Source organism: Arabidopsis lyrata (genome assembly GCF_000004255.2).
Source record: "Arabidopsis lyrata subsp. lyrata unplaced genomic scaffold ARALYscaffold_6, whole genome shotgun sequence".
Taxonomy (NCBI): Eukaryota; Viridiplantae; Streptophyta; class Magnoliopsida; order Brassicales; family Brassicaceae; genus Arabidopsis; species Arabidopsis lyrata.
The window spans coordinates 7,344,743-7,366,118 of NW_003302550.1; the positions used below are offsets into that span (position 1 = coordinate 7,344,743).

General features: G+C 33.9%; 4 protein-coding genes and 1 long non-coding RNA gene across 6 annotated transcripts; 2 read left to right on the forward strand and 3 right to left on the reverse strand.

Annotated features, from left to right (window-relative positions):
- Positions 1 to 1,139: 1,139 nt before the first annotated feature.
- LOC9309919 (NADH--cytochrome b5 reductase 1) lies at positions 1,140 to 3,620 on the reverse strand. Its single transcript, XM_002873806.2, has 9 exons — positions 3,288 to 3,620; positions 2,926 to 3,067; positions 2,627 to 2,717; positions 2,459 to 2,536; positions 2,269 to 2,349; positions 2,096 to 2,185; positions 1,919 to 1,984; positions 1,714 to 1,800; positions 1,140 to 1,466 (listed from the first exon to the last, which is right to left on the reverse strand). The coding sequence occupies exons 1-9, from the start codon at positions 3,403 to 3,405 to the stop codon at positions 1,374 to 1,376; spliced, it is 846 nt and encodes a 281-aa protein (XP_002873852.1). The 5' UTR covers positions 3,406 to 3,620; the 3' UTR covers positions 1,140 to 1,373.
- A 1,663-nt stretch (positions 3,621 to 5,283) lies between these two features.
- Positions 5,284 to 7,975, reverse strand: LOC9309920 (probable lysophospholipase BODYGUARD 4). Of its 2 annotated transcripts, none has more exons than XM_021022130.1 (4): positions 6,918 to 7,975; positions 6,503 to 6,834; positions 6,232 to 6,419; positions 5,284 to 6,138 (listed from the first exon to the last, which is right to left on the reverse strand). In XM_021022130.1, the coding sequence occupies exons 1-4, from the start codon at positions 7,330 to 7,332 to the stop codon at positions 5,805 to 5,807; spliced, it is 1,269 nt and encodes a 422-aa protein (XP_020877789.1). In that variant the 5' UTR covers positions 7,333 to 7,975; the 3' UTR covers positions 5,284 to 5,804. The 2 variants fall into 2 exon arrangements, with proteins under 2 accessions (XP_020877789.1, XP_002873853.1); XM_002873807.2 differs by having other exon boundaries at positions 6,503 to 6,840.
- A 92-nt stretch (positions 7,976 to 8,067) lies between these two features.
- On the reverse strand, positions 8,068 to 11,085 carry LOC9309921 (zinc finger protein VAR3, chloroplastic). The gene is made up of 5 exons (XM_002873808.2): positions 10,540 to 11,085; positions 10,345 to 10,471; positions 9,909 to 10,189; positions 9,604 to 9,702; positions 8,068 to 9,505 (listed from the first exon to the last, which is right to left on the reverse strand). Exons 1-5 carry the CDS (start codon positions 10,980 to 10,982, stop codon positions 8,176 to 8,178), a joined length of 2,280 nt encoding a protein of 759 aa, XP_002873854.1. The 5' UTR covers positions 10,983 to 11,085; the 3' UTR covers positions 8,068 to 8,175.
- Positions 11,086 to 14,562: 3,477 nt separating this feature from the next.
- LOC110227583 lies at positions 14,563 to 15,254 on the forward strand. Its single transcript, XR_002331287.1, has 2 exons — positions 14,563 to 14,852; positions 15,109 to 15,254. It is a non-coding gene; the product is annotated as an uncharacterized LOC110227583 (long non-coding RNA).
- A 3,449-nt stretch (positions 15,255 to 18,703) lies between these two features.
- LOC9309922 (transcription factor MYB56) lies at positions 18,704 to 20,939 on the forward strand. Its single transcript, XM_021022134.1, has 3 exons — positions 18,704 to 19,200; positions 19,512 to 19,946; positions 20,524 to 20,939. The coding sequence occupies exons 1-3, from the start codon at positions 18,819 to 18,821 to the stop codon at positions 20,685 to 20,687; spliced, it is 981 nt and encodes a 326-aa protein (XP_020877793.1). The 5' UTR covers positions 18,704 to 18,818; the 3' UTR covers positions 20,688 to 20,939.
- The last annotated feature ends 437 nt before the right edge of the window (positions 20,940 to 21,376 follow it).

Below are 21,376 nucleotides of genomic sequence, written 5' to 3' on the forward strand. Positions count from 1 at the left end.
ACTTTTCCCGCAAAAAAAAATTTTTGGCGGGAAAAAATTTTACGGGAAAATTTTACAAGGTATTTTAAAGGTTTTACAAATTTTTACAAGTGTTTTGGCGGGAAAAATTGGGGGATCACTTTTCCCGCCAAAAAATATTTTGTATTTTGTGGACCTAATTTTGTTATATTTCCTTATATATTTATGATATCTTTTATTAAAAGAAGGGTAATTTAGTCATTTTGTACATAAAAGGGGTATTTTTAAAAATGGACATCCAAAGGGGCATTTTTGAAAAGGGGTATTGAAAAATGGGCATTTTTGTGAGTCTCCCATTTAACAATACATTTTTTTTATCCAAATATAAAATACTAAAGTAACTTTTTTGTTTCTTTAGTCAAAAAAACGTCTCCATCTTAAAGGCGGAAATTGAACAAGAAAAAAAAAAATTGTAAATGATCAGTTGAATTTATTTTGTCTCATTTTCGAACTGCTTAACAAAAAATCCGAGGAAACAATAGTAAAATATCTTCGAATTAATAATCTTGAATCTTATCCAATGTTATCATGTGATGCACATTTTGAAAGTAACAGAACTGACAATTTTTCCGGTTAGTAACATGTGATATAGTTGAAGGACGGAATCAATCTACGGTCTCATAGTTTTGAACGATCATTATAAAAACATTTTTTTGTTTTTTGATCATTATTTTCACTATTTCTTCGTTAACTTTTTTCATTATTTACATTTTTCACATTTTTTTTTTTCAGTTTTGACTAGTATTTCATATTTCACAACGTCACTAATTCGAATATGAAGGTCAAGGAAAGCACTTTATACAGATGCAGAAGTAAAAGTTTTGTTTTCTCTATTTTATATCCTCATGTAAAATATTGATACTACCAAATTCATATAAATAATAACTAAAAACATCATAAAGCATTATATGATTCAGAAAAAAGAAAAGTTTTGGAAAAGAGCAAGCCGGCTTAACAAAAGCCGTCTTAGAAAATTATAAATTTGTTAATCAATCTACCAATAATATATATTTTCAATCATCTTTTTAGCTTTGCTTTTAAAAAGTGGATTGATGATGATTCACGTATAAGCTAGTAGCCAAAAATTGATGGCAACATACCAAAACACATAGGGTAGGTCATGTCAGTATGTCGCCACTCACTATCCACTATCCAGCATCAAATATTTGCACCAAACCGGTATACGTAAACCAAAATGTCTAACCAATTCGTAAACCAATCAATGGAAACTTTCAAGTGGGCTAACGCAACAGAAAATACAACTCTAACTCAGTTAAGACACAACTCTGATATGTGGGATTGTAACCAACTTATTATGAGTTCCGTTTTCGAGCAATCAAAAGAAGAGATTCAGATCAGAACTGGAATTGCATCTCCAGAGAGTATCCCAGAGCTTCAAGGTTTGCAGCCATGGCCTTGTTCATCGGCGGTGGCCCGCATCTTAGGATCTGCAATTTGAACATGAACCATACTAAGATCGAAACACCATCTAAAACCATATGCTACTCGCTAAAAATGACTTGTTTATCAATGTTCCATTCTCTTGCAGTGTTATTGGCTTTGCTTTGAAACATAGAAAGATATTTTGCGGTTTTGTTTCACTCATCGATTATAAGATTATGTTTTCGAGATAAAATTTAGAGATTTTGATGATCAGTTAGTTATGTTCAACATCAAGAACAGAGGAGGGTTTACCTGAATATCAGATGCCGGTGCAGGGCAATGAGTCTGAATCATTTCCTTTGATACAAATCCAACACCACCATCCCATATTTCCGGAGGCTGATTATTGTCACAGAAGGTAAACCAAAACACCAAGAACAAAAGGTATCAGAAAGAGTTTCTTTTTACGTATTTACACTACAATAATGCAAAAACAATTTTGGATTTCGTGGCTGACCTGATTCAAAACATAGTAGATTTTGAATTGATCTGGGTAATTGGCGGTAAGACCCTCCAATTCTTCCTGGAAAATAATAAGTATTGATTCAAATAACATTTAGTGTTTGAAAATAGTCTATGAAAACGCAATACTTGTTCTCGACTCTTAAGAATCAGTAGGTGAAACGCGTTTTACCTTTAAGAGAATGTCTTCGTATGTGACATTGGCGTAAATGAGATGCACCTTTGTCTTGTCTGTTGGGTTTTCTAGAATTGCTCTAGCGACCTTCACAAATGCAAAATAAAATGCGCTTTAAATATATACATTGGCTTCAAAAACGATATTAAACGCAAATGTATCAGACATACTTGGAACATAGGAGTGATGCCTGAACCTCCAGCAAGCATTCCAAATGCCCTAAACTGACCTGGTTGATACTTGAACCTACCCTGACAAGTAAAAGGTAATAAAAAAAAAAAAAGTTTAAGATTCAAGAAAAGTATAAAACAACAATATTGATTGAAGATCAAGTAAGCAAAACATCTAAATTAAAGGTACCTTTGGTCCCTTAACGGCAAGATAGTCTCCAACACGCATCTCCCTGAAATGATGAGACATCCTTCCTTGCGGATACATCTATTTGGCAGCATTTTTCGATTGAATTAGGGAGAAGGAACACCGGAATTCAAATACTAAGTCAAGTGAGAAGTGTTCTTAAGCATATACCTTAATGACAAGTTCGAAACGTCCAACGTCTGAGTCTAAGGTAGTCGGGGTGTATGGCTTAATAACATCCTCTCCTTGACCATCCTTTCCCCTATAGAGAAAGTCACCATACACATCACAACAACACATCCATGGAAACTCTCTAAATGAATCTCAACACAAAAACCAACCTAAAGTCTACAATTATGCATGTTCACAGCCATTTCACAGGAGCTGGCAGGAGTTTGAATTTTGATCTAAAAGTTCAGAAATTATGAACAAACACACAGAGAGGATGATAATAACTACGAGGACCAAACCTGCAACTGATGTGTTGTCCAATGGGAAGACCCAACACAGAGGTAGAAGTTGGGAGTTCAAAAATGAACTTGGCCACATTGTGACTAAGTTGATTTTTCTTAACAAGCTTGAACTCCTTGAAATTCTCTGGATCCAAGCACACTATAAACCAACAAAAATCACTAGGTTTACTCAAATCTTCAAGTAGATCAATTGAAATAAGTAACCCACACACATAAAGACCAAAAAGGCTCAATTTTTCAATTTCTGTAGACTAACCCAACATCCCAAACACAGACTTTAGCCTAAACCTATCCAAAATTTAACGATTTGAAATCAATCTTCATTTGTGAATAGAAAAGATTTGAAATTGAGATCGAACCTCTGCGTTTCTTGGAGGATGTAAGAAAATAAGCAGCACCAGCACCGGCGGCGACGAAAGCGATGAAGACACCTAAAAGAATTTGGCGATCTAGGGTTCGGAGAAACTCGGTATCCATGGCTCGTAACCCAAATGAAAAAGGAAGGAGAAAAGAATCAAATTAAGCTTAAGAATAGTAATATAAAGGGAAAATAAAATGGGGATTGTTGCAAAAAAATCAGTGCTTTGATTTGGAGTAGTCTCTTTCCCTTGTTATCTCCGCCATTAAAACGAGGGTATGGGATCTGGTAAACCTACCACCATCACGTTCTATAGTTACCTCTTTTGCAACACTTATTACTATACATTTTTGCAACACTTTTTGGGTTCCTAATCGGGTCAAATTTTATTTAATTTTGATCCGGAAATCTTCAATCGGATTTTTCCTTATTTTTGACAAAATTAAAAAACGAAAATTAATCAATAAAATCTAAAAATATATATATTTTCTCAACTAATTACTATACCTAAACTCTTTATTTATGGCACATTCTCTAAATTTTTTATAGATATAGAAATCAAATATGATTTTGTAATGCTAATATAACAAATTTGAACTAATTTCCTAAAACCTCTCTACCTAATTAAAACATAAATATATGATTCTCATTTCACTTTTATATGATCTTATATTTATATTATTTTGAACTATTATAAAATATATATACTTAATAAAAAATTCAATTTTTTTCTGCATATGCTATGATTCAAATTTTTTAAAACGGACATATATTACTCAATCGATGAAGAAAAAAGTATGTGTACAATCTATATTAACATTTTTGAAAAACAAATTTGCGCGTTTAATCAGGTTGTATTTTTTTTTTTTACTCTGACCCGGAATTGAGTCATTCAGATATTTTCTTAATTTCTACAATTATCTAAAATGGGACAATATACCACGGTGAAATCTTAAAATTAACAAATCGAAATACAATTATTTAGTATTTTAATTTACATTTTTAAAATATTTTTACGTGTTGGTCTAAAAACACACACTAATTTGAAAATATATATATATATATATATTATAGAAACTATTTGAAAGCAAACTTTTAAATTGACTCGAATTATATGTCTTTTAAATAAAAGTGTTATTAAAAGAAATAACAAAATGATGTTTAATTTTACGGGACATGATTATATGGTGGGACGGGTCGGATTTGGATTGATATTAATACAGGATAATATATCACGGGTGAAATTCTGAGATTAACAAATCAAAATACAATTATACAATTTTAAACACTAAACAAAACAAATACAACTTAAAATTTTCATTTTTAGTTACAACGCATGTGACTCGCAATGTACAACAAAAAATATTATATACAACAAATTCATCAGTTTATAAAAAGACAAAAAAATCAAATAATTAACCCGCGGTGTACCGCGGGTAACAATCTAGTTCCATCAACATATTTGTTACATTTTTGACCAAAATATTTTTTTTTCAAATACAAGCTGCAAAAAAATATTTATATTTACATATTAAATAATATAATTTTTCTAAGAAAAAATATTATTTTTCGTTTTTTTCAATTACATTTTGTTTCAATCACTCACACACCACAAATTTATTTTGAAAAAAATACTTAAGGATGATAGTATGGTTGGTGGTTGGTGAATTATGTGACCACTAGACTCACTTTTTAGTTCTGACTGACTGGTGCAATTTGTAGACTAAAATAGTGGCAAGGGAAAATGAAAATATTTACCTCATCATATACTTCCATTTTCTCTTTGATTGGTGAAAAGTGAAAACAAATTAGGATATAGAGTAAAACTTAATTATGATGAGGAGACAAAAACAATTTCTAACTTATACTAGCAGTCAAAAGTATTTTTCCTACAGTAAAATTACATGGACTCTTTCAAATCCATGGGGCTGCTTATTGTGTTCGGTGTTCCTCTTCATATCAAATAAACAAAAGGAAACACACAAATTCAAACTTACTTTTTTTTTTTTTTTGATAACTCAGGGGAATCCCAGACTTATGGAGGGGCCCAGACTAATCTCCTGGGGGAGGTGCAGCCCACAGATAGACTCTCTCTCCGGGTATGCAAATGGGCCGAAAGCAAGGGCCCATATCCATGTGGCCAAGTGGAGATCTAACAATTGCGCGCTTGCGGGGAATCGATCCCTTGCCTAGAGGAAAATTCTAGGGTAGCTTGGCTTTGACGTTGAGTGTATAGAGGAAAATTCTTCTCAACTGCAGTCAAAGAACCATGGATTTGACTATAAATTTATCGATGTGAGTACATGGTAGTATGGTACAATCGATAATTGGACTCCATTTTGGCCCCCATTAAATGGCCCAACAACAATAGACTTCATCTTTCAATCCGACTCAAAGAATTCAGTCGACGTCATTCTCGCTTATGTTCCCAGTTTTGCATCCATTCGTTTAGGTCAAAGAGAAGAACAAGATTCTGTTTCTTGTTTATTTTTGTATCAAACTGAGTTTATTCAATGTTTTAAGTAACTGAAACTGTTCTACATGAACACCAAATGCTCTCCAATTTCTCAGCAAACTCTTCTCCTCTTCCACTTATCATACTATCATGATCAGCACCAGCGATGATATCCACTTCCACCGACGGAAATCTCCTCTTCATGTTGCTAGAGCAATGTGAAGGAACGATTTTATCGCGGTCGCCTTGCATCAAGTGAATCTTAACGCCAGAATTTATTAGGGTTTCGAGATGTTCATCAGCAAATTTGGAGCCACCACATATCACATTGTGCATACTATGCCATGCAGAGTGATGTGTGTGCCTTGTTATGTCCTTTATCTTCCAAGGAATCTCCCTAAACAAAACCAAACCCTTTATTGAAATATTTGATATAGCTTTGAAAACTGAGACAATCACCAAAACTGGTTGAAGATGTTTTTTTTTTTACCTTTTACCCATATATAGCTTGATTAGCCACTCCCATATCTTGTGATGCTTGCAGATTATGAAACATACGCATCTACCAATATGTTCATACCAAGACATCACCGCTGTTCCAAACGCAAGCGGCGGCCACAACCGCTTTTTAGCGATTCGATTCAAGACTGATCCTTCAACCGATGAAGGAAAATAAGGCTGAATTGTAAGAAACACAAAAACATAAGTTCACAATCGAATCTTTGAAAAAGATAAGATTAGAAAGCAAACTAATCTCTCACCGGTGCAACAAGAGTGACGGATTTAACAATGTTGGAGTGTTTAGCAGCCAAAGCAAGAGCAATTAAGCAACCCATCGAATGTGCAACTACATGAAATGAATCTAATTGACACGGCTTAATGACAGATCTCTCTATCGTCTCCACATGATCTCTCAATGTATAGAAACTATCCCTTGGCTTAGGACTATCCCCGAATCCCAAAAGATCGATAGCGAAGAGCCTATAATCATCTTTCTTAATGAGTTCAAACACAGTCTCAGTCCAAAAATGTGATGAACCCATAAAACCATGTATAAATATTACATTCTCAGACGGTTCTTGAACAGAGTACTCTGTTTCTTCAACATGAAAGAATCAAAGCAAGTGTAAGTAAGCAAACATTAACTAACCAATGGTGCAGAGAAATAGAATTGACCTGGAGAAGTAGAATCTTTGACCACGACGTGAAGATTCCCATCTTCGTTCTTCGTCCACGAATTGCAAGATTGGCATCCACAGTCTGACCATCTATTCACCGACTCGTGAATCTCAGAAATTTTCATTTCCCGAGAAAGCTTGGATTTGAATTTTCTAGCGAATCCCAGAAACCACATTTCCTGGAAAATGTTTCTCCTCCGGAATAAAGTCTCTGACAATTCATTTTCACAGGTGGTTTGAATTTGAGAAGCCGCTGCCGCCGTGCAGTAACAGTCTCTTGATTTTCCTTCCAAAATCTCGTCGACGAACTTGTAAACGACGCAGAGAATCGCGTCAATGAGGTCCAAGAAGAAGAATACGATTGAAGATAGAGCGACGTGAATCGCTGTCCCGGATTTTCTCTGGAAAGACATAGAAGCGGAGAGAATCTAGACCGCGAGAGAAATTGAGATGAGTGGTTAAGCCACGTCGAAAGAGAGAAGTTTCGAATTTATTACCAAAGTTAGATGCATGCATTCTAAATTTTTTTTTTTTTTTTTTTCTTTTGGTCGGAAAATCCTACGGATATGTTCCATAAGTAAAAAGCCCGGCCCAAAGGTGCGGAGCCTTACTTAACCGCGGAATTTGAAACGATGTCGTTCTTCTGCTGTGGAGTGTGGAATGTGGAGTCTTTTTTAACCAAAGGTTCAAATGTTGGTACGTATGTCATTCTTCTTAACTGGAATCATACTCAAATGCAAATGTTATATTGGCTTGATGAGGATGGTTTTTCTTAATCCCTTTAATTGGAATCAACACTTATTATTACATGACATTGGTTTTATAAAGTTATATGAAAGATGCTTTCTTTTTATCTGTCTTACTCTTTGTTTTATTGATGAATATCTTTGTGTAGATTACAAGAAGGAACTGCGGTTGCTGAATAGGGACCTACAGTTACAGGTATTGGTGCTTGCTGATGTTCTTGTCGAGAGGCCTTCTCAATACGCAAAGAGAATTGGTCATATATCTTCAATCTTCAAGAATTGCATCACCTTTTCAATTCTTTACGGCCTCACCAAGTAAAGAATTGGTGATATATCAGAGCAATGTTGTTTTTGTTGAGAGAAGAAGCACAGCGACTTCTAAAGGATGCCCTCGTCGCTAAAGATGGAGAATAGAGTTTCTACCCATTGTGTATATAAATAAAGAAGTTGAATCAAAGAAATACAAAAATCCTATTGTATATTACTCCGCAAAAATGTTATGCTACAAGGTCATTTATCTCCTTTAACCGTGGGATCAGAGTCGGTGATCTGAGGATTTCTTTGGTGTCGTTGAGAAGTTAAACGCCGTTCCAAGGGAGTCTTCCTCTTGCTGACAACAAACCTATTTACTCCTTTCCTCATCGGCATTATTGATGGGAAATCTTCGTCTGGGATCTGACTCAGCTCTGATATGTTCTTAATCTCAGCCACTCTCTTAAACCATCTCTCCGCTTTTGCTTCCTCTGACATGTCCAACAAGTCAGGCTCCTTCACTAATGAACCCTCCAAGCTCTTTCCATTTCTGATACTCCCTGCCACTGTTTCGGATTTGTTGCTTGAAGGTTCTCTTGGTTCTTGTTGTACTACCTTCGAAATGTTTACTGTTGCCGGAGCTGGAACAGTATCTATTGGTTCCTTGGGTTGTTTCTCTTTGGCGAAATAGTCAGGTGGGAAAGGGACAAAGGGGACAAAGTCTGAATCTTGTGAAGGCCTCTTGTATGCTGGAGAAGTCAGTGAACGGTCTTTTTTCCTACTCACCACAAACCGATTCTCTCCTTCTCGCATTGACATTTTATCAGGAGAAATCTCTTGCGGTATTGTGCTTTCCAAGTCTGAAACATTGTGCAGTTCGGTGACCCTCTTGAACCACCTTGCAGGTTCCTCTGATTCTTGACCATCCTTTTCAAGGCTATTTTCTTTGCCTGAGAGATTTGCATCTGACTTGTCCTCTTGATAGACATTTTGATTTCCGCCTGAGACACCATCCATTTCGTTGTTGTTGTTAGTCAGACCTATCTGTGTTTCCTCCTTAGGTTTCTTGGCAAACATATCTGAAGGTAGTGGCACGAATGGGACGAAATCGGTATTTATTCCCTGGGAAGATTCAAACCTACTGGAAGATACATTTTTGTCATCAGATCGAGAAGCCAAAGAGGATGAAGAACCGAGAATCTCATTCAAGCTCCTATTCGTTTTACTTCCCAAAGCCTTACCGTCGTTCCCATTCGAGTTTCCATCTGTAGCTACACTGTACTCAGTATTAGCCAACCTTCTCTCAAGAGGTGTCTTCCTCGTGCTAACAACATATCTATTCACTCCTTTCCTCAAAGGCATAATCTCTGGAAAATCTTCATCTGTATCAACACTGTCTGCATCAGAACCACCCTGTGCTACTTTACTAAACCACCTCTGTGCTTTCTCTTCGTTTTCTACCAGTCTTCTCTCAAGTTCAGGATCATTTGAATAACCAGAGTTAGCTGAATTGAGTGAAGAGTCCCTGGGTCGCTTGCAGTCACATCTTAAGCAAGCTACATTCCTCCCATAATTGTAGAAATCACATCTGGTAAGTGAAACAGCCAAGAAAGAAAGGAAAGGTTAAACTCATCATTTTTCATCGCATTAACCATAAAGTAGCAGAGAAACAAATCAGTTTCTTACTGGGGACACTCCCATTCACTACCAGTAAGCTGTCTCTTTGGTCTTGTTTCATCACACTGGAAGCATTTGACATTTCTCGCAAAGTTCATGCCACTGCACCTGTTTCAACAAATTCTCACATCACATACAGATTCCCTAAACATCAGCAAGACTAAACGAAGACCAACTTATTGACTTCTTAGCTCTAAAGATATGATCTTTCACCACAAGTAATGTATTCTTATATCTTTCCATGGAAGAATAGCAAGTAACAAGCCATAGGAGATTCATATCAAAAGGCTACTGAGAATCCAACAAATTCATACCTCGAGCAAATCCAATCACCTCGTTTCATCTCAATGTTCTTCTGAAAAGACCTGACTGCTTGTCCATCTCTATCTGTGAACTGATTATGCATAGTGCCATGAACATTCGACTCAGGAGTACCGAAACTCATCTTCGCTATCTGACTCAAGAGGTTACGAACCGATGACTCCATAATCTCTTGGTTATGGTGTTTACTCTCCTCAGAAGAAGCAACATCCACAACATAACTCAAAAGAAGCCTCATCAAATCAACTGTACTCGCCTTATCCATATCCATCATCTAATATGAAACACAAAAGATCAAAACTGTGGGGGCACAAATCACCATTGAACAAAGTTTAGACATAACCTACTAACTAACTTTTCTGAGCGAGACGAGAATTCACCATCCCACCAATAAATAGGACTAAGCTTTTGCCAGAAGATAGTACTTACCTTACCAATACCCTGACGACCACTTCTTAAGTAAAGGCTCAATCTTTTAAGTGAATCTGGACCAGTCCTAAACAAAAATGGCTTCCCATTCTCCACCACCACTTCAACGTCTCTCTTCGAAAGCATTCTAATAAACAGTAACATCAGATAGCGAATCAATCAAAAAGAGAAAGAGAAAAATTCTAGCTTACTTACTCAAGCAATTCTGGTCGATCACGAGCTAGAGATAGGCAAGCAAGAGCTGGACGGAGAAGTTCATCTGGAAAACCGGGAAAGAATTCACTTTCTGAACCGGAAATTGAACCGGAATCTGAGAAGTAACCAGTTTGGGAGAGAGATTGGAGTAGCTCTGTCCATTCAGGTAGCTGGTGGTGGTGATAAGAAGGAACAAAATCTGCGGCGGAGACACGGACTTGGTGAGTGTAGAGCCGTCTAATGGGAAACGTGGGGATAAGCGGTGGCAAAGACACGAAAGGACGGGAAGAACATCGATTGGTTGAGCCAACGGAGGAAGGAGGAAACGCCCGGCGGTGGAAACGGCGGAGATTAGTTATGCGGCTGATGTAGATGCCACGGAGGAGAGAGAGAGGAGGAGGATGAGGAGAGAAGAGGGAGATGAGTCTGGTGGAGTTGTTCATCGTTGCTCGTCGTCGACGGTGACCGTTAGGTTTTTTTATCCAGCTTTCTTACGACGATGTCAATGGGCCCATATTGGCTAACATAGGCCCATACACCCATATTCATATTGGGCTTATCATTATGAATGTTTGATACTTGTTAATCTTTCACCAAGGGTTGCGTTGTGAAGATTTTCTTAAGGTTATCATTTGAGGAGCTTTAAGACAAACAAATATTTTAAATGAAAAAAGCTGTGTCCGAGGCAAATAGTATATTTCATTCAAATGGAATGTCCCTTAAAAGTATATATTTCGTACTAATATTGGAGTTAACCAACTGATAGTAATCTAATGTTTTAAAAAATAGCGTCAGTTTTATCTTGAAATTTTCAAATTCTACAATATAAAAATATAAAAATGGGGTCTGATTCGGTATTTTATCAAATTGCACGTCGATTTGACATCAATTTTCGTGACTTGAAAAGTTGAAGTGTACATTGTACAATGTCACACGCATGCATACATTTCTTTTGACTTTAAAGCCGTTAAAACTCAAAAGATTTATTCACCGTTACTGAATTTTGACTTTTTTTAAAAAATTTAAGTTTACATGTTACAACTTTCGAACATAATAAATGATATATAGACTATTTTTTCGGTTTTTTACATATCCTATAGAGAGAAAAAAAAAAAGCAATGTAAAGGATCTAAAATCGCTTATGTATTACTTCTTGGTTTTGAGAACTTGTAAGTTGTAACATATAAACTTACGCTATATTTTAAAACCTAAGAAATAGAAACTAACTAAAAAAGATTACGTAATAAATATAGTTTAAATAAACGAAAGAAAAGAAAATTAAAACATTAGTGGTAGTAAAAGGGTGAGAATAATATTTGTGTTCTCTTGAACGTGGGAGTCACTGTGAGTTAAAGTTGTGTGTGGATTAGTTGCCGATCACTGCCGTCAACTTTTGACTAATGTTTATTTTGATTAATACTTTTGCATACACTAAGCTATTTATAATGTAATAACTAAATTTGTTGTTTGGATCTATGTGGAGTAAAATATTGGTTAGTACGTAGACAATTAACTGCCTTGATAATGACCTCAATCTAAGTCCGTAAGGTATAACCTCATTAATTCCCCTAGAAATGTATTTTATCATAATTAATTACTATTTATACTTTGATGTGATATGTTTAGTTCTATGCCACAAGTGCAATGGACCGGCTAACAACTTTGACATGATTTGTAATTAAATTCAATTTAAATAAAGAGACTTTATGTCATTACATCATGAGATAAAGCCCTAAATTCCTCAAATTAGTTAAAGTGTCTTCTTTAAAACTAATCAAGATGTTTTAAAGAAACTTTTTCTAAGTTAATGTAATTAGTGTGACTTATCTCATGAATCATGATTATCCGAACAATATTTTAGCGTATGGAGTTCGAAAGTCACCTTTTCTCGCCACCTTTTGTTTGCTGGTTCTATTGCAAGGTTGTCTCAAAATTTAAACAAGGATAAGAAAACCAATTCCATTAAGAAAAATCAGACAAGTTCTCTAGTGTTAGAAATTATGGTTAAGCAATGATCAGATATATTTTTACCATATCTTTTGTTGGTTAATCAATATTTTCGATCGATGAAAACCACTAACCATTTCGGTTGAGGTGATATAAACTTTTTTTTTTTGTTATCAGCATCACATAAACTTAATTTTAAGAGAGAAAAGCGATGTTCGTAAAATTCACGGACGACTTTATCATATGAGGAACATGATCCGATGGATCTACGAACTACGTAAAGAGAAGGAAACTCCGAACAATGTAGAAAAAGCAATCTTATTATCCATTCACTATGTAGCTGGTTTTTTTTGGTCTAACGACTTCCATTAGATCACTGTGTTACCATATTCGAGTCTATATCCCAATACAATTCTTTTGTTTTACTAAAGTTGAAATTGAACAGTTTTTCTTTATTTATTTATTTATTTCTTTTCTTTTTTTTCTCTAACCGGTTTTCTTTATGATTTATTCATTTTTCAAAATATATAGTTGAATTGATTGAATCATTTTTCATTCATGTCAAATAGAAAGAAGAATATGAGTTTGTTCTATTTTGTATAACTATTTAGTGAAGTTCGAAGGAAATAACAGAAAGAAAATGGTAAGTATTAGAGAGTTAGCCGTCTAAGGGCTTGATTGGTTCTTCCGCTAGCACCCTCCTAGCGGTTGCTAGCGGTCGGTTGCGGTTGTTAGCGGTTGGTACCAATCATAGAAACTGCTCCGTACCGTTTCAAACCGCTCGAAATCGCTGAATTTTAAAAGCTCCTTCCCGCAAGCGTTTGAGGTTGCGGGCGGTAGCGGTTGGATTAAAAAAAAAAAAAATCAAACGTTTACTTATAGTTATTATAAAATATATTAATCTTATATATATCTTTCATCTTTGTATCACGTTCTCATCAGAAACCCTAATCAATATTCTAAAACCTTATTTTCTCAATGTCTTCCACCCAAACTGATGAAAATCAATTTGAATATTTTTTTCTTTTCATTATATATTGCTTTTCTTTTTGATTGAATATATGTTTCGATTTGTTTTCTCGAATAGAAAATTACTTGCTTTTTGATTGAATTCAACGTTATTTACAGTTTGTCCCATTACTTGATACAATTTTTGGTGTTAACCCAGCATAAAGTACTATCTTATTATAAAATTTCTTTATTTTTGAATAATTATTTAATACTTTATTTATGGTTTTAATTATTAAGCATGTTCAATTTTTCTAATATTATCATAATAATATATTGGTGTTTTTATTTTTATTTTTGTAATATTTTTTATTTTTTTAGTCATTTTTTATTTAACTACTACCGCATCCGCTGGTTTACCAGTCATAAAACTTCCGCAAACGCATCCATTTTCAAACGTTAAACCAGTCGTTCAAAACGCTTGGTAACGCTTGAAACCGCAACCGCCCGCTTCCGCAAACTCCCGCAACCGCAACCGCAACCGCTGCGTTTAAACCAGTCAGGCCCTAAAACAAATGACTCAAGAAACAACAAATTTTACCCACAATTATAAGCGGTAAGAATTTTACTCAAGAAAAAACAAATTTTACCCACAATTATAAGCGGTAAGATTTACAAATAGTTTTATTTTGTCAACTAAAATTATAATTGAACCGCTAATTCTCATTGTACCATCATCTCTTATTATTTTTACCATCTTCAACCATACCACCATTATTATCATTATATATTTTTCTACCGTTACAAAGCTCTTACCATCTTGCGCTATTATATAGTCGGACCATTAAAAACCTTCACTGAAAATTTTATTAGAAATTTGAATTTAAGTCGTCAAACTTTTTTTTTTCTAATCTATTTCTACTAAATCAACAGTCATTTTAACAAAAACTGACACACTCTCCTTTTGACATGTGGCAAAACTCTCAAATTTTGTTGTTTTACTTTCATAATTCATTCCTATTATTTCTGGAAAAAATTAACAAAAAAGAAAAACAAAAAATATCTTACAACTTTTTTAGTAACTGCTCATTCCCCACGATCTCAAAATTATCCCTTCCTTCCAACTCTCTCCCACTTTAATTGACGAAATCACTGTAACTTCTTCTCCTTCTCTTCTTTTTCATAACCTTAGATCCTCCATTCTTTCTTCTAAATCCTCCATTCTTTCTCATATCTTTTTTTTTTAAATGAGAAGTCGAGAACCATCCACTATCTTTTAATTTTTTGTTTTATTTTAAATCTATGTTGAATATTAAAAAACAGTTTCTAATCAGGCCTCAAAATCGTCTTTCATGCCCGATCACGAGTATAATGGCTCCATCAATTCCCGGTCCATCCTCAGCGATTGTTCAATTCAAGTAAGTTTTGAAAACAAAGTTTGGAAGATTAACGTTCAAGTCATGATTGATTTATAAGTAATTCCAATCATTTTTTGTATGCTTAATTTCTATCTTCTAATTCTTCATACTTTTTTCATGATTGTTGGGCGTGCTCACAAATCACAATGGTTATTTTCGATTCAGCTTTATTAAATTTTACTCATTTGAATTTTATCTTTGATTTTCTTTTTTTTGTGGCCATCTAATTAAGTTTTTTTTGGTTTCTATATCTCAGAAACTTGGTTTGCAAGCGTGTCTGAAAAATTAGGAGATGGAGCAAAGACTTTCCACAACCAGTAACGTATAGATGACTTTATATTAATAATTATGTAGTATGCTCACAAAGTTTGTCCGTCTTCCATCAATAATTTGTTTGTTTCATATTTTTGAAATTTAACTAATTAGATAATAGATTCAATGAACTTCTATTTAAAAAAAAACTAAAGGCAACATATATTTGATTCCCAAAATATTTTGATATATGGTCTAAATTGGCATTAATTGTCCCTGCATAGCAGGGCCAGAATACTAGTAATTGATATAAGTCGTCAAACTTTTGATAATCTTAAGGGGGTGTTATTCAATGGTGGAGTTAAAGTCAATTCTTTAAGGTTCAGATTTGTTTTCTGATATTGGTTTTAAGAATCCGTTTGTGTGGATTTCAAAATCTCTGCAGTATATCTTGGATTTTGATTCTAATAATTTACTCATGAAACTCCAAAGAGGTTTCATTTGAAATGACTTAATATACAAAGATTTTTCAAGTCTTTTAGTTTTGAATAACACTGGATTTTACAAACCTTAAAAAATTGACTTTAACTCCACCATTGAATAACACCAAACTTTTAAAATCTAATGAAGTATAAGATCTAATAACACCAGATTTTAACGTTAGATTTATAATCATTAGTTGAATAACACTGGATTAATGTTGGATTTCAATTCTATTAAAATTCATCATTGAATAACACCACCTAAATGTAATCCCTAAAATACAGTCGATAGCATTTGATGGAACAACTCCCAAATTAAAAATCGATTACTTTAATAAACTAGCTGTAAAATAATTGGGAATCCAAACGAAACAAAAATATCTAGCCCCCGAAACATATTATATATGCTCCACATCATATTTTTTTTTGTTTATGGGTATGTCTTTCATATTATCTCTTAGCCCTAAATAAAACAATCTTTCAAATTACAGACCAAAAAACTTTCATGGTCGTTGCCTAGCTCGTTGGAAAAGATAATTCTTCCATGGTCGAAAATATGATTTGTAAAAATGTCATTAAATAATAATCATTAAAAAGTCTTACTAATAAACAAACAGAAGAAAAGTGGAATTGGTCCATAACGGTTCAGGGAACTTTTCTATGAACCGGAAACAGAAAATCGTGAGGACGGTACACGTGTTAGGTAAGAACACGATCCGCTCGTGTGTAACAGCCAATGATGTCGTCATTCCACGTCGGTACTAGACTTATTTTTTGTCGTCAACAGAAGATTTCAAAATTAACGAAACCGTTCCCATAACCGAAACTCACAAAAAAACAAGACAAAATAAATAAAAAACTTTGAGTACTTTTCTGTCGTTTCTTTGGTTTCTAACGTCTATTCGTGTTCTAGTATTTGTTTTATTCTTCATTTATTATTGTTGAATTTAATTCTAGTTCGAGTTCAGTTACATGATTTCTCTTTAATCTCTAGTATTTTAATCCATCAAAACTATGTGGTTGCATACTCGATCCAATTTAGTACAATTACTAGTTAATTTTATAATTTGTTCTAAAGATATATGGTTTTGTTTATAGTCATATCAAGACTAGAGTAAGCTGTTACGTATGAGAGATAATTATTACATTCAAACGAATGACCACTCAATTCTTATATCAAAAAGATACAAAAATCTAAAGTCTACAACTTATAGGTTTAATGGGAACATAAATAGTCCATATCATTGAATAATAATGGTCTTCAATAGAGTTTGTTATACTTTTAATTTTTTTGGTTCATAAGAAAGGAATTGAATTTTGTGTTTGTTATCATTCACTTTTTTTCTTACTTTTAGTTTTCCTAACTAAAACTAGAAAAACCATTTTCTCTATTTCTTTGTAACTAAAATTTACTTTACATAGTTATTAACCAAATTAATAGTTTAAAAAAAAAACTTACAAACTATGATATACTAATATTTCTTTCCTAAAAAAAAACTACAGCAAGATTAAAATTTAAACTAGTAGCAAAAAATCATTTTGTGGGAATACATATTTAACTAACCCATATCAAAACGAGATATATAAAGGATGTGCACATACAGTATTTTCCGTTTGCCCCGTCAGTTTTCCATTAAATGTCACACAACATTGTTTGAGTTCATTTAAGTTATAAAGAAAACATTACTTGAATTCACTAATACATAAGAGCATCGTTATAGGGGGGATGTTAGCTGAATCTTAGGTATTAAAGTGATTTAAATTAAATAGTTAATACCTTAATAAGCTAAGGAACGTTTCTTAGCTATGGACAAAATATTGAAGAAATTAAGTTTAAAATATTTGTGATTTATGTTATAAATTGTATCTCATGTATGTTTTAATTTTTTTAATTTGCAACAATTATTAAATTTTCTATAATTATAAATTTTATTTTTATATTAATATTTTTTTTCTAAGAACCACATGTTAAGATCCTACCATTAATCACACAAAAATTTTAACTCAAAAATACTATCTCTTAACAATCATTTTTACAAATAAATTATTTAAATATTACTAAGATCTATCTCTAAGAAACTACCTATAATGATGCTCTAAGTAAAAAAGTATACATCCGAAACGACATCGAACCCATCGTTCAAAAGTATTGAAGTACTTGAACTAGTTGTTGAGCTAATCATGATATTACTTTATAATTTAACTATACAAGACGAATTCTTTGAAACATGCGAATATATATACACACACATATACGTTATGGAGAGAACAGAAAGCTCATAAAAGCAATTTATTTCTCTCCCTTTAAGATCTTTTCTTGCTTTGTGTCCGAAACAGACAAAAATTGATTCTGTTGTTTTTTCCCATAATTAACTCACACACACTTAACGTACGTGCAATATCTGTATGTGTGCATACTAGAGCCACACGAGCGGTTCAAAAATGTTTTTTGGAGTTTCCGAGACTGTTGAGACTGTGGGTCCTATGGTCATCGAACCCTCCCACACGCACGAGCGGGTCTCGTTTTGCATGCATCTACACTACACGTACCCACCGACTTTTCCAAAGCCCTTACTTTTGCACGTGTAGAGAGAGAGAGAGAGAGATTGTACTAAAAGTATCTCATTATTCGAAATTTTTCGTGTAAGAGTAAAAACTAAATCGCAACGTACGCGAAGGAAAACGTGACCCTTAAATATATCTAAAAACTAATACGCTTCTAATTATAAGAAAGACAAAAAATAACCAGCAGCTCTTATGATGATTGTGATGGAATAATTGTTATAGATCTTGCTTGAAATTTTTAATGATCGAATTTCGAATTTGTAAGACCACCATCGACTATAAATATAGTTAAATGAAATTGTACAAATTATTTAAAACCATTGGCATGGGATTATTAGGTCTAAATTTGGTAATTAACTCAAGTATTTGATTTGACTATGCTTTTATAAAACTTTCCCTACATTTTTTGTTGGTGTGTGAATAAACAGCTATCAATTTTGTTTTCCATGTACATTAAATAACCACTCATCATCATTTTTTAAAATATTCTTATATATTAACTAGCTTTGCAAATACATGTCAATAAAATATAATTTTCAATTAAAAATTAGAGAATCTCTCTTTCCTCTTCCACCATATAAACAGTGAAAAGCCATCAAGTGCTCTCTCCCTCTATCTCTCTCCTATTTTTAATTTCTCTTCCTGTAACCCCTAGAACCAGAAAACAATGAATCCAAATCTCCTTGAGAAAGATCTAAGTGGTAAGGAAACTACAAATGGGTCAAGAAGATACGAAGAAGCAAACAACTTCGGATCTCTACCAAACTCACACACTGCTGCTTGTAAAACGTCACTCAACAACCTCTCTATCTCTAGAAACCTTTCTCATAACAAATCAGCCTCAGTCTTGCAGTCGGAAGATGAACATGGGAAAGAGAGTGGTGAAAACGAAAAGAGTTTAGGAATGAGGGGTAAAAGTGGAATTAACACAAAAGTATGCTCACGAGGACACTGGAGACCAACAGAAGATGCTAAACTCAAGGAGCTTGTTGCCCAGTTTGGTCCCCAAAACTGGAACTTGATTGCTCACCACCTTCTTGGTAGATCAGGTACATTTATTTTACTTGGTTTTGTTTTCCTTCACTTTTCTTACTCAAAATTCCGCAAATGTAACTATTTTTAAGTAGAAGAAAAATAATTAAATATGTGAAAAAAACTTTGGTGAGTTGAGTTTCCAAAGTTATTAAGCATTTTCGTAACCGTGTTTGGATTGTTTTTTAACATAGCTTTTATGATCTAATAAACGAGTTAGACTAAGTACACAACAATACATATTAGCTAGTGACATAATGCTTGATAGTAACTAATTAATATAATTTGAGAGATACGTAACTAATTAATGTTGCTTCTTTGACTACAGGCAAGAGTTGTAGATTGAGATGGTTTAACCAACTAGACCCAAGGATTAACAAGAGAGCCTTCACGGAGGAAGAAGAGCTTAGGCTTTTAGCAGCTCACCGAGCCTATGGCAACAAGTGGGCTTTGATCTCTCGTCTCTTCCCCGGACGTACCGATAACGCCGTCAAGAACCACTGGCACGTCATCATGGCTCGACGGACTAGAGAAAGCCAACGACAACGTCAACAGCCTCCTCCGGCGCTGTCAAGAGACGCTGAAATGACGGTTTCGTCCTCTTGCCGCTACAATCAAGGTAAGTTCATCAATGGAGAAGATGATGAAGATGACGATGACGATGGCTCAGCTGTCTCGACTTGTACGACGGAGCTCTCTCTCACTCCGCCTTCTTCAGCTTACCAGCCTCGCTTCTTTAATTACGATAATACCCTTGCATCAGGTAACATTTTATTTGTTTGCTTTTATTTATTTTATTATGTTTACATTTTTTTTTTGTCTCTATTAAATTATTTTCATGACCTTGTTGAGACATTTAAAGTATATAGAAACATGGAATGTTTTTATTTTCTTTTTCGGTTTTCTTGAGAAGTGTTTTTGTGAATCTAACTATAATGATTTCGGTCGGTTGGTCGAGATCAGATTGCAATCTTTATTGGGTGTATCGTTGATCATGTTCGGTTTATACTTTAACCGGTATTCCCAAATATGATTTGTGGTCAAAATTTAGCTTAGATTTCAGTCTTGTTAAAAAAAATTTGAATGTTCAAAGCATAGTAAAAGATAATTTTGGCCGATATGTTGTATAACCAACGACGAGTGACCACTTCCTACAATTTTCATATATATGGCAATAATTGTAAATTTGAATGACAAGAAAAGAAAGAAACAGTTTTTTACATCGTAAGAGTACCTATAGGCATAATAATATAAGGAGGTGAAGTACTATTGTCACGTTACTATTTCAATATAACAAAATTTCACGTGGGGGCTGAGAAATTATTTTTCTAATTTTGCAGGCAAAGATGGTCAGTGTGTGCAGAGAGCAGAAGTAAATGGCATATATGGTAAAAAGATGGACCATCAAAATCACCACACAATCTCAGTCAGTGAAAGAAAGGTGGAGCTGAAGATGAAGAATGGCTATTACTTCTTTGATTTTCTTGGAGTTGGAGCTTCTTGATTAATTAGTTGCAGAACTAGGGTTCAATGTTGAGGGAATTGTGAGATAAAAAATGGCTTTAGTTTCTTCTATTCTCCTTGTTAATTTTAGGCATGTTTGTTTAACATCTTAATTTGGGCTTTGGAAGAAGTTGGCTGGGGTATAAGGGAAAACTGGAAAAAAAAAATCAAGAAGTTAGTAATTAAGAAATAAAATAAAAAGTTGAATATAATTATCCTCTTTCCAGTAGAACTAAGATAAGTTTCCATAAAATATTGCATTTTTTACTTGACTCACACACGCAAATTGGACATAAATTATGAAACAACAGCACTAACTAAAACCACTGAGGTACAAGCTTTTATCATTTTTTGTTGGTAAATTACAAGCTTTGATCATAAACCTATTGCATTTTATAGTGCATTTACATGGAGATTATATATCTATGTTATTTTTGGAATATATTATATAAAAATAATATTCACAAATGTAGAAGTAAATAATTAATGTTGAAAATTATATATGTTTACAGTTCAAATTCAAATAACTCGGCTCGGTCGGACCCTATCACCCTATATAGTTCGTTCAATTATACAAGGCACATGGTTAAATTGGGCCTATAAATACATTAGAAACCTTATCTTTCATTTACAAAGGGCCCAAAAAGCTCACATAGAAGTGGGCTAACTCGTTTCTAGTCAAAAGTTTGA